Source organism: Fukomys damarensis, unplaced genomic scaffold (genome assembly GCF_012274545.1).
Source record: "Fukomys damarensis isolate Sample0158 unplaced genomic scaffold, DMR_v1.0_HiC HiC_scaffold_17, whole genome shotgun sequence".
NCBI classification, from domain to species: domain Eukaryota; kingdom Metazoa; phylum Chordata; class Mammalia; order Rodentia; family Bathyergidae; genus Fukomys; species Fukomys damarensis.
Window position 1 is genome coordinate 31,546,797 of NW_022900929.1, and position 15,610 is coordinate 31,562,406.

At 48.7% G+C, this 15,610-nt stretch overlaps 1 protein-coding gene across 1 annotated transcript in view; it reads right to left on the bottom strand.

Annotated features, from left to right (window-relative positions):
- The window catches only part of Vopp1 (VOPP1 WW domain binding protein), an 80,415-nt gene that overhangs the window by 5,476 nt on the left and 59,329 nt on the right, over positions 1-15,610 (bottom strand). Inside the window, exons 3-4 of the mRNA XM_033764937.1 lie at positions 13,370-13,447; positions 7,423-7,559 (exon numbers count right to left, since the gene is read on the bottom strand). Of these exons, the coding sequence (XP_033620828.1) occupies positions 7,423-7,559; positions 13,370-13,447 (215 nt within the window). The remainder of the gene's footprint in view (positions 1-7,422; positions 7,560-13,369; positions 13,448-15,610) is intronic.

The following is a 15,610-nucleotide window of genomic DNA, read 5'->3' on the forward strand; positions in this document are numbered from 1 at the left end:
TGTTTTAATAATTTCTGAACATCTTTTGAGGACAGTTTTGTTCACTTACTTTCATATTTTCAATGTGAACAAAGAATTAGGTTACAAATCTAACTCTAAAAGTCAGCTGAGCACATACTGAATAGATTTTTGCATTCACATTTTTGTTGACTCCTTTATTCATTTGTATATTCAGTAAAAACTGAAATTGTACTGAATGTTACCAGTCTTCTGAGGATTCAAGAAACAATGAGAAAAAATATTTTTTCAGTTCTTGCATCATTTGAAGTCCAGTGTACAATAAACAAGGCAAATAAAACCACATAGTGTGTGAGCTGGTGAAACGTACAGCAGTAAACATGGGTATCCAGAGGGAGGACGGGAGAGAAGGGGCTAAGTGTAAATAGGATGTAGTGATGGAGGAGAGACCGAGTGTACATAGGGAAACAGTGATGGAGGAGAGACCAAGTGTACGTGGGGACAAGGTGATGGAAAGACCAAGTATGCACAGCTGGGTACTGTGGCTAGAGAAACATCCTTTCAGACAGAAGGACTCAGAGCATGAAAGGCAGCCAGATGCCAGAGTGAAGCATCTGAGGGAAACAAGATGCTGTGTTGCAGATGTGGATGAGCCAGCAGGGGCAGAGCCGGGAGCTGAGTGGCGGGGGAAACTGCTGGCCTTGGAGTAGAGTTCTGCAGAGTTCAGAGGTTACCTCTGGGGTGCTGGCAATAGCTCCAACTCCTGTATTTGTGCCTTGAGATGCTTTACTGGAAATAGATGGAAGCCTGAGAAAATGCAGGCAAGACCAAAGCAGTACTTCCCAGGACACAAGGTGAGTATGAGGTGTGGGCCAAGGCTGTGCAGCCAAGGGAAATGGTTGTCATGACACCACGGCTGGCCTGAAGCAAGGCTGTGGAGGAGCTGAGGTGCCCGGGCTGGGTGGGGCTGCAAGGAGCTGTGTGGAGCATGTGTGGGATGGAGAGGGAGCACACTCTTCTGAGCTCTGGTCCAGCCCTCCACTCACTTCACCTCCACTTGTAATTCAGGGGAGTGTTCTTTTCTTCCAGTGGGTGCAGAATATCTAGTCCTCTTTTGAGACAGAGAGTCTCACTATGTAGTTCAGGGTGGCCTTGAACTCATGGTGATCTTCCTGCCTCAGCTTCCTGAGTGCTGAGATTACAGGTGTGCACCACCATGCCCAACAAGGGTACTTGATCATTTGTGGATCCTTTCTCCCCAGTACTACTGGGGATTAAACTCAGGACCTTTGCATTGAAGTACATCCCCACTCCCACTCCCTTCTTAAAAAAAATTTCGAGTCTGTCTCATTAATTTCTTGAACTTACAATCCTCCTGCCTCAGCCTCCCAGAGTGCTGGATTTACAGGTGTGTTCCACCACGTCATGCATCTGTAGATTTCTAAATGCTGTAAGTTCAGATAGTAATTGTCACCTTTCATGGGTGGTGACGCTCAGGCCTGGCGGGTTCCAGCCCACAAGGCTGACCTGGAAAGTTGCAGAGGTTTCAGACCACCCATAGTATCGGATTTCCTCCTGTAGGGACTCCATGTGTGAGACTCCTTCCACCAGTTCTCACTCCCTGACCCTAGGGAGCAGATGGCCCTCCCTTCTCTGCCTTGTCCCACTCCACCTGCAGGAGCCTGGCAGGAACCTGGGTGGAATGTGCAGAGCAGGTGCAGGTGTATGCAATGCCGGCTTTGCCCACAAAGCCTGGCTGGGGACGAGGGCCAGGGCCTGGGATCCTCCAGCTGGAGGTGGCCTTCAGAATCCCTGCAGCTTTCAGGTTCAATTTCAGTTTTTAAAAATGAACACGTAGCAGAAATACTAAAGAAAAAGGAGAGCGAAGGCACCCAAGCCAGGCATGGTCGCACATGCTGGTAGTCCCAGCCCTTTGGGAAGCTGAGGCAGGAGGATCAAGCCCAGCATGGACAACTTTGCCAGACCTTGTCTTAAAATAAAAATATAAGGGCCAGGGATTCAGCTCCGTGTGATGGCTCTGGATGCTATGCCCTGTACAGCACAAGGAGGGGCCATAACTACACAGACAACTCATTTTCAAAAGACTCACAAACCCTAAACAGACCTGAAAGTCTCTGAACAGCACTGGCCCAGCGAAGACCCTCATTTCGGATGTCTGCAGTTTTACAACCCCACAACCACAGTCATTTTTTATGTCGGTCCTTGGATATCGCAACAGCTGTTTCTTTCCCCTTCCAGTTTATCAGCACAGCTCCAGTGTCCCACAGCACACCCAGCAGCTCAAAATAACACCGACAGTGTTGTCAAAAGCAGATCCCCAGAAGCAGTCTAAACATCTGCAGGGACTTTTGTATTGTTTAGAGCCAGCTGTGAACTCTGTGCCCAAAGATATTTCTCTCTCCTCCTTTTCACTGATATGAATGGAGAGGAAAGGAACACCCCTTCCAGCTCCATGCCCAGGTCTGACTCTCCCTGTGTTTTCCGGCTAACAGTGACCTCTGCATAACTTTCGCAAGGACAGTTCTCCTCAGAGAGGTGAGGGCTAGCACACGGCACACCCTTCTGAAATATTTTCCAAGGTCACTAAATGTCTTTTTTAAAAAAGAGAAAATATATTACAAGAAACTAAGAGTTTACTGATGGTCAGCTGAGAAGGGAGACATCTGAAGAAATGCATGTCAGTTTCTGCGGAAGTTCCACAGGTGACCTGAGTGTGTAAATCAGCTGTCCTGGTCTCTGGCACCTAGCAGGGCAGGGGTTGGTTTGGGGGTGATCCAAGTACATGACATTTATTGTGCACTTTATTTCTACTGTCACGTTGGATCCTAACAAGGATCGCAACCAAGGCCCCTCACAGACGTGGTGCATGGCAGGGTCCGGGCTCCTGGGAGAGCGGACAGGCAGGCGCAGCATGGTGGGGATGGCACCTGCCTGCAGCCTGGCTGAACAGGCATGGGTGGGGCTGGGCTGGGGTCCCTGGTACAAAAGACAAGAAAAGGGTTTCGAGCTTTTGCACCACAGCAGCCACTGTGGGAGCGAAGGAGGGGCTGCCACGCTCATCGATGCTGCCTGCCCTGCAGCTGAGCACAGAGCCCAGCACAGCCATGTGTCCACCCATGGGGCCTGCGCGGCTGAAGGGTGGGTGCACACAGCCATGTGTCCAGCTATAGGGGCCCTGCATGTGGGCTTCACCTCCTGCGCAGCCCCCTGTTTACTTCATGCTCTGTGGAGAAGGACCCTGAGACCTCTCCTGGGAGGCACCTGTGAGGAGTGAGGCAGTCATGGCCTGTCCAGTCTAGCTCTGCCTTCATGACCCAATGTGAAGACGACGACAGGGCTATGGCCGGGCATGGCCCTGCTGGGCTATCCACAGGCAGCACAGAGGACTGAGTGGCTCACACCCACTGGAAGACTGACACAGATCAGAGATCTGCAGGCTGGGGCTTTTTCATGTTTCATCTGAACAATAGGTAAAAATTCCTTTTCTGGAAGCTGAGGCAGGAGGATTATGTAAGCTCAGCACTTCATGGTCAGCCTGGGCAACATAATAAGACTGTATCTCAAAAATTTAAATAAATAAAAATAAAATAGGGCCAGGATGTAGCTCAGTGGTGCCGTGCCTGCTTGGCAAGCACAAGGTCCTGAGTTTGATCCCCAGTATTGGAAAAAAAATGAAGGGGGGTGGGGAGGAAGAAAAAAGTAAAATTCCTCCTTTTTTGAAATATACACTGTTTAAAGTGTGTCACCTGTCAAGCACCACAGCAACCAAGGATACTACATGCTTTTATGTGGGGAATAAACAACAGAAATAAAAGCAAAGGATAAAAAGGCCTCCCATTTTTATGTGCAGTCACAGGCCTCACCCACCCCTCTCTGGCGGCAGCCACCTCCTGTCACCCAACACAATACGTCTTTGGATGCCCTGTGTGCATGCAGGTGGATGTGATCTGGCACCAGCTTTAATATTCTTCAAGGTCAGCTCCTAATCTGACCTCCTCCCCAACCCTCAGTGCCCAATGCCCCGAGGTCTGTGTGTCCCATACAGGACCCACCGATATGTCCTCTGTGCAGCCCAATCACACCAGGCCTCAGCCATCAGCTTGTGCTTCTGTTTCCTTTGCTTGGCCGCTGGCAGCGCCGCACTGAGTCTGGACCCATCCCTGTCCCTCCAATCCCTCCCACTGGCACACAGCCCTTGGTGACCACTAACTCGCTCCGATGCCCACAGAGAATCGGGCCTGCACGTGTTCCCAAGGCAGCGGCCATCACACAGCATCGAAGTCCCATAGACGTCATGTTCAGCTGCTTCCTCCCAGGCTCCATGTGGGCTCTCACTTTCAAAATGACAACTTCTGAAGAGTTCATCAAAGCAGGCAAATTCTCCCCAAGCTTGGAGCTGCCGGGCAGTAACAGAGCCCCTAACTTGGTGTGAAATTGTGGAAAAGGAAGTCTGCCGCTAGAACAAAATGAGCCAGTGCTCACACGTGATCCTGGTGAAGAACTATCCTGTGCTGCTGCAGGTGGCAAGGAGGGAAGATGGGGCTGGTGGTCAGGTTACACTGTAGCGAGGACAGCCACAAGTGAGGCACGCGGCAGCTGGAGGAACTCAGTGCCTCCAGCAGCCGGCACTGGGCTTCTGCAATGGGCTCTCCTGGAGTCCACTCACGGTGTCTTAGCAGAAAATAAATGGTCTGCTCTTCTGCATGTGCCCACATCACAGTGGTGTGCAGTAAGGCTCTCTCTGCTGACACAACCTCCTAGCCGAGTAGGAGCAACAAGAGACTCAAGGCTGGCCTGGGCCCAAGACAGCTTCTCCTGGGCAGGTTAACCGGGGGCTTTGCTGTTTGCACACATGCTCAGTGTCTTTTGTTTGTGTTCCTCTGGACCAAGATTCCTTTTTTCCCAGTACTAAGGGTTGAACCCATGGCCTTCACACTGAGCTACAACCCAGCCCTTTGTAAATGATTGATGAGTGTGTGTGTGTGTGTGTGTGTGTGTGTGTGTGTGTGTGTGTGTTACCCAGGTGGGACTCAAATTTGAGATCCTCCCATCTCCTCCTCCCTTGGTGTTGGGATTGCAGGCAGGTGCCCCCAAGTCTGGCTCTGATCTAGATTCTAAAATTTAACCATCTTCTAAAGCTGCTGCTGTGCCACCAGGACTGTTTTTTAAGAACTTTCTGGTGATCACATGTGGAGACCAGTGACTGGGAGAACTAGGAGCAGGTGTTGCTCAGGACGAGAGTTGGGGATCAGACTGCAGAGGTGTCGGTGCCCCTGATGAGGGAGGCTGAGGACAGCCAGGCACATGGTTAAGGGGAAAGAGTGGGGCTGGGAAGGGCCTTTCTCTTCTGCGTAGCTAGACACAGGGGTCACATCCCATGGCTCTCCATGCAGGCCTGGGTGGGACACAATGGAGCCACGGACTCCGAGACTCAGCCTACACAGGGGCCATGGGCTCACTGTCCCTGCATCTGAGGGCCACAGGCTACATGTCCTGGGGGAGACCTGGCTGCTCTCTCTGTACTAAAACCTCTCAGATCCAGATGAAACCTGGTGGGTGATGGCTTCAGCCTCCTGTTTTAACTGAAAATTTGCACTCTGTCCTACAAGACAGCATAAATTTTGACACCATTCAAATACTGTCAAATATGGAAGACTACTAGCTGGCGTACAACTCAGAGGTAAGCCCGGTATGCTGAGGCCCTGTGCTTATCTCCAGAACCAGAGCAGACAAAACCTCTCTAAAACAGACAGAACAGACAATACATGTATGTAAAAAAAAAACCCAAAACTCGGGCACCAACACTGAGTGAACCTTAAGGCACAGTTCCCAAAGCACTATAATGGGAAATGCACACATTCGCATCTTTTGAGGTAACATTTTTTTTAAATAAAATTATTTTTAAAAAGAAAACCTTGCAGAGTATCTGGTAGAAGAAAACTGCAAAAAAACAAATGCACAAAAAATCAGCTCATTCTCCTTCCACCCTGAGCACAGCATGTTCTCAGAGCAGAAGAGGGAAGACTCAGCTTTCTCCTTCTGTGGTCAAGCTCCCTATTTCTCTCCTTTCTCTTAAGGTACCTTAAGCTATGACTGATATGGAAACAGCGGCACTTATTTAATATACACAGCTTGAGGGGTTTGAGGCAAGTAAAAATCCATGAACTCACCACCAAGTGTACATCATGCACTTATTTCTCACCTCAAAGCATTCCCTACCCTCTGATGGCTGTTTTTTGTGTGTGATAAGAACAATTAACATAAAGTCTATCCCCTCAGTAAATTTTAAACTAAACTTCAGTTTAGTTAATTGTATGCTGCATAGTAGATCTCTAGGACTGAATCTTTTTGTATAACTGAAACTTTGTAAAAACCAAATCAGGAAATATTGGCATAATGACCATAATAACTCAGCAGTGTGCAGTCTGTGTAGACCAGTGGTGGTGAATCTAGGACATGTGCGCTGCAGTGGGCTGTTTGTATCACTGAAAGCTCTAACAGGCTTGCCATCCCTGGGGTAGACACTTCCCAGGAGCATCCTGGGGACTGCCATTGAGCACAACAAGCTGCATATGAAGGGCCCTCACCTCGTCCCCCTCACCCGCCTGCTCTGGGCCTGGGCTCCCCTCCATTCTCAGAAGGCTCCCCACACACAATGTGGAGAGCAGCACACCAGACTGTCTGCATTGGGAGGCAGCCAGCACAACCCATCACAATACACATGAGACTTGGATATCTAATGCATACTTGTCTTATACGGATTAAGAAATATCAGACCACTGTGGAATATGCCTGTAGTTCTGGCACTCTGGGAGGCTGAGGCAGGAGGATTGAAAGTATGAACTCAGACTGGGCAACTTTGCAACTTGGGGATGTAGCTCAGTTCAAAAGCCTTGGGTTCAGTTGCCAGCACACACTCTATGGGTCTGTATTTCAATTAAGAAATAGCCAATTGCTTTTGACCCTGAGACATGGCTTTGGTGCTACACCCTAAAAACAGCCAAACATAGTTATCTACAAAATGTCTACTTGTTTGCAGTGCATTCATCATGAGTGCTTAGAATGCTAGTAAGTGAGTAACCAATACCTGAATGAATAAAAGGCAAACTAAATCATCAAGAATCACAGAATATCTCATAAACTATCACTGAAAGACACAATGTATAGTTCAGAGACATCAGAAATGGCAAGGACAGTACCGTCCCCACATAGAAATTCATAATCACATAACTACGTAAGGAAGAAGGCAGTGGACACACATTGCACAGCTCCATGTGAAGCGTACCCGCAATGCTTCAGGCACTGACACACAATCCTTTTCATACACTGCATTTGTTGCCAGCAAAATGACAATGAAGTGGATCCTTGGAGCTGCAGTTGCTCCCAGGGATTTTTGGGGCACTGCCCCAGCAAACATCTGCAGGGAAGGTGACGGGGGCTGACCTGGTGTGGGATTGGGGGGCTGTCGGGTATAGGACACGTTGAATGCAGGCTCCTCAAGCAGCGGCGGTGGGTACAGGCGCCTACGGATGAAGAAGCCAGCTCCACAGCAGAAAAGCACACCCATCATCAGGAGGAACCTGGGGAGAGGCAGATGTAAGTGGGGTGGACACAGCTAGGCTGCCCCCAGGCCCTTGGGGATCCAGAAAGCTGAGGCCAGAGTGGGCCATGGGGCAGTGGAGCTCACAGTCAGGAGCCCTGGCACCCAGACCTGGACCTCTCTGGTCCATCTGTCCCAGGAGCACCTCCCTTCCCTGCTTCTGGAGAAGACCCAGGTAGATGATGCCTGCACTGTCCCCGGGATAGTGGCCACCAACACTGAGAAGCTCTGTGAGTGAGGCTTCTGTGTCTAGTCGCTCCAGATGGCTAGCTGGGGTCAAGAGTTTGTGCAGTTGCGCTCTGGTGCACAGCTGTGCCTTTGATTGTCAACTCAACTCCTGGGGAGGTGGCTGGACCACTGGGAGCTGTGCTTATGAGGAGGAGGTCACCAGATGTCCTTTGGAGGATGTATCTCTTGTGTGCTCTTCTCTGGGCTCTGCTTCCAGTAGCCTGGAAATGAGCAGCTCTGTCCATTCACCTTCCACTGTGATGTTTCATCTTACCTGAGGCAATGAAACCAGCTAACTGTGGATTGATTCCTCTGAAACCATGAGCCAAATAACCCATTTCCTCCTGTAAGTTGTACGTGTCAGACATTTTGTTCCAGCAACAGGAAAGTTGACTAATACCATGCCTCTGACCTCAATTCAGTGTTTTAGTCTAAATAGAAGATGCTGCCCAAATTGTCTTAATATCAGCTGATCCAGCCTCTGTAACACTTTAGTTTTTCTTATTTTTCAAGGCCATGAGGATGAGCACATTTACAGTTCCTAACAGGTGTTTCCATTATTATCTGAATGAACATCTACAAAGGACAAAGTTCCCTTCCTGGAGCACATCATAATTATAAAGAAACTACAAGAATAACAGAAAACACAACCAATAAAAAGCTGAAAAACAAATTTTTAAACTGAAAATCAGAAAATCCTAGGTTCTAAATACACCTGGACATTCTGAAGTCTAACAACAATATATCTAAGTCCTGTAAGAATGAGAACTCTGACCAATTCATTCAAGAATCCTTGTTGGCTACCACAGCATCAACACCAAAGATTACTTCCGCCATTTCCCATCTGCACTATACCTTCGTTTCTAGAAAACAGTGCAGTCTCTTTGAGAAGAGCCAGCAGTAACAGGCAAAACTGACAGAGGAATCTGTGCAAGTCTTGCTCATCTCAGGTGTACATGTGATCGCGCCCAGAGGACCTTCCCAAGCCTCATACCACTGACCTGCACTCTGGCAGGCAGCCACAGCCTTGTGCTGGGTGAGCCAGCACTGCTCGTGGCCAGTACTCCAGCCCACACCTGCCGAGTCTGGAGAAGGGGTGGATGATAAAGTTTTTGAGAATGCTAACATGATGCAAAGTGCAAGGCAGTCAATGACACAGTTTTAAAACTGGCTGACCTTGCAACATGGAGTAGAAAGGAAAATCGGGCACAGAGGGATGACTCAGGGAAAGGCTAGAGCTAGCGCCTGTGTTCCATCAGAATTCCTGATTCATTGCCCACTGACTGTTAGCACCTGCAACGCTCCCAGGACCACGCTGACCATGATAATGAGGAAAACAACTGGGGTCCACCCACCCCACTGAACTTAATTTCTAAAAGGGGAGGGAGACAGTTAATGACAAATACACAGTTATTTCCTTCTAACACTGGTATCAAGGAAAAAACAAGGGATGCAAGAATAGGTTCAGTGTGTGTGTGTGTGTATAACAAAATATACTACATATGATGCAGAATTCACCATTTTAGTCAACTTTAAGTGTACAATGCAATGTACCATGAGGTTTACACCTGGGTCTCTACTGTAGTGAAGAAGATCAGAAAGGCATCTGCTCATTCAGTGACAAACAAGCTGGCTGCCATAGCACAAGAAAGACAAGCTTGAGAGGAGGGAAGAGATATCTGGGTGGGAAGAACACACAGGCAAAGGAGCCCCAGCAGGAAAAACTCTGGGAAGAGGCTGGACAGAAAGGATCTATGGCTGGAGGCAGGGTGAAAGAGTCAGTCCTGGCAGCCGCCAGAAGGAGCCAAACTGCAGGGGTCTGGCAAAGCAAGGCCTCTCTCAGCCCTAAGCACACGGATCTCATATGGGAACAGATTTGTCTCTTAAAACTAATTTCCCTCAGGTGGAGTCAGACACTAAGCCCAGCTGTAACTATCTGAGTGGAAATACCTAAAGCACAGAGAGCCCGGATGTGAGCATGTGTTTACTTTTTCAAGAAACCCAGCTAGTACCTTGACTGCAAAAACACAGTAATTTGATAAGTGGGTTTCTTCCCTGGGAAAAACCAAGATATTGGTCACACTGCCAGAAGGAATGTTTTTCCTAGATGGGAATGGCATTGCAGTTCACTCCTTAAACTAAGAGGGAACAGGTGGGAGGCGAGGAGAGCACATCACATGTGGGCTTGGCCGCCTGACTCAATCTGCAATGAAATGTCTGTCTGAGAACGTATTTTAATAGAGAGGAACTCTTGAGGGAGGAGAAGAATGAGCTAAGGACCAGGAGGGAGGGTCCACCAGTCAGTGAGAAGGCAAGGCAGTCAGCAAAGAAGTAGTTCTCAATGCCAGGAGCTCAGATGTCCCGACCCTGCCTCTCAGCGGGTTCTGGAAGGTTTCCAAGGATTCACAGTGAAGCAGTGCACTTTTCCTATCATCAGAAGTCATGTGGTTTCTTTAATTCAGTTTTCCCCATCCCTCTGCTATGCCCAACCTGAGTACAGCAGGTCTCAACTCTGCATATCCTAGTGATAGGTGCTGCTGCCTGCAACCCAGTGAGACCCAGCATGGAGGCCTCGCTAGCCCTTCTCCAGACCCTGCATGCCAAGCAGTTGCCAGCCGCCTTGTCTAACCCTGGCCATCTCACTGAGACCTCCTTGGTTAAAGAGCCCTTGAGATTGTTGAGCTGGCAGGGACTAGGTGCTCTCCCTCAAACCTTTTTGTTTGGGTGTATAGAGGGTACTGGAGATTGAACCTAGGGCTTTTGCACTGAGCTGCTCCCAGCTTTTTAATTTACATTTATTTTGAAACACGGTCTTGCTAAATGGTTAAGTTATTCCAGGCTGATCCTGAACTTGCCATTTTCCTGCCTCAGCATCCCAGAGTGCTGAGATTACAGGCCAGCCCCACCACAGCTGGCTACCCTTTGGTTTTTTTGTTTGTTTTGCTTTGTTTTGTTTTTTGAGACAGGGTCTCACTGTATAGTTGAGACTGCTGGAGCTCATAACACGGTCTTGCTAAATGGTTAAGTTATTCCAGGCTGATCCTGAACTTGCCATTTTCCTGCCTCAGCATCCCAGAATGCTGAGATTACAGGCCAGCCCCACCACAGCTGGCTACCCTTTGGTTTTTTTGTTTGTTTTGCTTTGTTTTGTTTTTTGAGACAGGGTCTCACTGTATAGTTGAGACTGATCTGGAACTCACTATGTAGCCCAGGCTGGTCTGGAACTCACAGCGATTCTCCTGCCTCAGCCTCCCAAGTGCTGGGATTATAGGCGTGTGCCACCACGCCCGGCCTGGCTACCCTTTGTTTTGTGGCAAGAAGACAGAAGTTGTCACAAGTCAAGTGAGGGGCTGCAGGTCCACAGCCGGTCTTCCTTCCCATTCAGCCCCATCCCTTCCTCCCCCACTTCCCATCTCTCTCTTCCTGTGCCAATCTTCCTATGCTCCTGTCCCTGCAATGTACTGTCCACTCTCTGAAATCTTGGAGCTCTGCCCAACTCCCTGGCATCAGAGCTTCTGTGGATTGTCTGCACAGTTCTGGCTCAAGTTTCTCTACCTGTGATTATCTGCTTAGACATCTATCTTTCAGGAGCCCCACTGCCATAAGAGCCTTCAGAGGAGCTCCCAGCAGAATACCTGGTGCATATCGGGACCTGACATTTACTAGAAGGAAGGTGTGGAACAGAGTCCAGGTGTCCCAAGTATCTCAGCCAGCCCTTCATATCACTTCCTAGGGTGTCCTCTGGTTGCTCCTCCAGGTGAACCTGTATCCAGATTCCAATCTCAGAGTAATTGCCAAATCTTCCAGCGCTGGGTACTCCGGCCTCCCGTGAGGTGTGGAAGACCACCCAGGTCACCAATTACCCTCGCTCTGGGAGAGGATCCCGGCCAACAGCTCAAGAGTGCGTGGCTGCTAGTTCAGGTTAAGTTAACTAGGGAAGGCTACCAGGCCCTGATAGTTCCGGACTCTCATTCTTTTCATTTTTAGGAACATCTCCACAACCTCCTCAGCATGCAACTAGTGCTCCAGACAAATACAAATATTTCCAAACTTTTCAGGGTTAGGTTTTCATGCCCTAGACAGCACTGCCTCCTTCCGTTCCAAAGACCCAGTAAAATACCTGCGGGAGTACATGGCCCGAAGCTTGGCTTGCTCTGAAACGCCCCCTCTGCCCTCTTGGTGCTTCCTGTCCACATTGAGGTGTACTATGAAGTGTTCACATCTTGGAAGTCGTAGGGTAAAACAATTCATTTCCTCCTACAGAGTTTCAGTCCTAGACAACTAAGACTTGGGGAAAGCTGGACACGGCTCCCTTGTTTAGCAGTGCATTTTTGCAAGCAGAGCTTCCTGAGGTCATCTCAAGGGAAGCCTGGCCAGGGGCCAAGGGTCCAGGTGACACCCAGCTCCCACATATCCAAAGCCTAACCTACGAGCTGGGGATGATGTTGGAAATGACAGCAAGAGGCTTTGCTATTTAAGAAAACCGAGGACATTGGACTGCCTGAGGTTTCTCTAATCAAACTCTGGGACAGTTGTCAACAGAGAAAGACAAAAACCTCACAAAGTAATTGAAGCGGCTGCTTTAACATGCTCAGTAAAATTTTAAAAGTCAGTAAAAGCCAAAACAGTGTGGTGTAGGCCTATAATCCTAGCAAGCTGGGAGGCTGAGAAAGGAGTATCAAAAAGTCCCAGCCCAGTCTGGGTAACTTTGCCACTTAGGAAGAATGTATCAAAAAGGCATCATGGCTGGGGATGTAGCAGAGTATGAAGGCCCTAGATTCAATCCCCAGTACAAAAAAAGCAAAAAGAAGGCAGTGAAGCCAGTACTTTAAAGTTATAAAAAGAGCATGAAGTGGTAGCCCTTAGTGAGCGGCAGTGACTGGAGGGTATCACCAGCGTGAGATCAGAGAAGTGGGTGAGTACAGGAAATTCTCTTTTAAAGAAATCCCCTCCCATACATTATCTGAAGAATGGATGCTTCTGATCTGTAGTGTCAAATGGGTTCTCAGAGAGCTCTGAAGGGGCACGCCCTCAGGGTCCCATTCTCTGGAAAGAAACTGCCCCCGCCTTACCCTCAGAGTATGGTATGTAGACTTCAGATGCCTCAGTAAACTTCCTTCCAAGGAACAGAAGAGGCACAAGGACCCAGGCTATCTTGAGAACTAAGACTGAGCCATCCAAGGTGAATAGAGATTTCCAGGTAGCAGAAACTTAATCACAAGTCTTGATTTGCTGATTCTGATTCCTTAACTCAGCCTTAGTTCCATTTCAGAAACTGACTAAGGAGCTGGAAGAGGAAGTCATCCAGCCACCTTTCAAAGTAGAACTCTTCTCCAGGTTTCTGTTGGAGAATTGATGCAACATCTGGGAACCAGCTTTCTGCAAACTCTGTGAGCTCTCATGAGGCTGACCCAAATATTCCTGCTCAGCTGTCCTGAAGGCCATAGCCCAGCATGAAGGTGACACAAATGAGGTGGTAACAAGACTGACAGGGGGCTGAGCTCTTGGGGGCTGGGGACAATGAAGATTGGCATCCAGAAACAAGTAAGAAATGTGACCTACCAAAAATACCACAGCCTCTGTATGGAGAGGGCCCGCACACAACACCTGGAACCACAGCAGTCCTCATAGGAGCGGCATCTGGAAAGAGAGGGCACAGGCTGGTTAGAACCATGGTGAGAAGGACACCAGCACAATCTCACAGCCCACTGGGTTTCAACACAAGCCTTCTTGGAAGGAAAATAACAACGACTTCCTTCTGAGAGGCATCCAGACCACAGATGGGCATCACCTCTGCCATCTCTGGGAAGGAAGGAAGCTCCACAACTAACAATAGCAATGTGAAGTTGATCTCTGTTCAGCCTTTAATCCCTGAATATAGGAAGAAAGTAGAATGACCCCAGTGAGTCCACTGGTGTTAGAGAGGGTTTAGAAGTCAAACAAGTGAGGAGGCTCAATCCTGGCCTTGATACTTACTGACTGTAAGTTGTTAGCCTCTGTGAGCCTCACTGTCTTCATTAGCAAAGTGTGTGGGAAGGTGGGGACCCTTCACAGGAGCTAAGGTTTTAGGACACTGTCCTCCAGACAGTCCCGGGGCATCATCCAAATATAAAGAACTAACAAGGATTGTAATTGCCCATGCTGCCTCCTTCCATCTGACACCCAGGTGAGGCATCAGGCTCCCTGACAGGCACACTGGTGTGACGAGCTCAGAGGCTGTCTTTGCCCAGCAGAGCCACCTGAAAAAGGTAAGGACCGGTGCCCACTGCATGACGGGAGGAGCCACACACCTCCTTCGGTACCTCTGCCCTCCCCAAGCCTGTTTACTTTGGGGAAAAGGAAAATGCCAAAAACTCAGCTGCTTGTGTTGTGCACTTTGGTATTTACAGAGAAGACTTCACTAGAGAAATCTGAGTCCTGATGGGAGTGAGGTAGGGGTGGGGGAGATGCCTGTTTCTCAATAATATGAAATTATCTATGAGCCTAACCATAACTTTTGTACTTTAAAAAAGTACCTGGAAGAAACATACAGTTCAATCCAAGATCTGGGGCACTAAATTTGCACAAATAGGCTTTTTTTAATGTAAGGAAAATGTGTAGAATATTGCTCCCTGGGAAATATTAATCAAATGGATGGTGGTGAGAACAGAGACCTGGAAGTTCGTGGTCCTTGGCGTTGACGCTGCTGCTGCTTGGTGGTTTGTTTTTGTTTTCTGTTGTTGTTCAGATTTCCTGTTTGTCCAGGTTTTATTTTTTGATTAACACAGATTAATTGTACACATTTGTGTGATTTTTCAAATAAAAGCAGGTTAGGCCACTGAGGCTCCTGGGCTTGGTTCTGCCTCTCTGTAAACATCCAGCACCTGCTAAATCCTCTACTGAGCAGTAAACACCCCCAAAACTACTACTCCCCAGATACACATGAAATGTTCCAGATGATATGAATATGTGCATACTCAGTCTTTACTTGGCCCATAACATGAACCTTTACCTAGTACCCAAACTTCCATAATCTCATTGAGATGCTCCTGTAAGATAATGTTTAATTTGCTTAACCAGCATCTACCACAGCCACCTACACAAGTACTTCTGAATGTTGCTGGTTCTCGTAAGCCACACATCCAAAAACAGCAACCGAGGACCTGCTAGGAGCCATCTCTGATCTGGGTCCTGGAGCTGGTCCTGCAGCTAGAACAGTCAAGCCCGAATGAGAATCCCTGCTGAGGAGGAGCTTTCTTTCCTGAAGAACAACCAATGAAATAGGAATCACGTCCGAAGGCATCACGTTCTGTGGCACCCAGCAAATCCATGGCAACATCTGCTCACAGGCCACAAGACCTCGTCTGGGGATGACCTGAGCAGCAGGGTGGTCTCCGTGTTTGGGGCCTGGGCACCAGTTCCTTCCACAGCCCCACAGCGGCACTGAGCAGAGTACAGAATGGAATACCCAGCATGGGGCATCTGGACCAGGCCGGACCAGCAAGACCCTGCACAACAGCACCTCTGCTATCCTCGGTGCCTTCCTCCCCAGCAGTCTCGTGCTCCTGGGCAGCTCCTGTGTGCACACAGATGTGTATCAACAGAGGGGAGAGTTCAAGGGAGACAGAAGACTTCTTTCCATTGGGGTAGGCGGATTCAGACAATTAACTGTAAATTGAAAGAAACAGGACTGTTTCCTAGCAGCATTTGCAAAGATTCCTGGTGAGTGTGTGGCATTTGTGGTAAGTGTGACAGTGTGGCAGCCTCATGATCTCGACTCCCTGGTGTACCCACTGGGTTATGTCTGCTTCCTTAGGTGTGGAG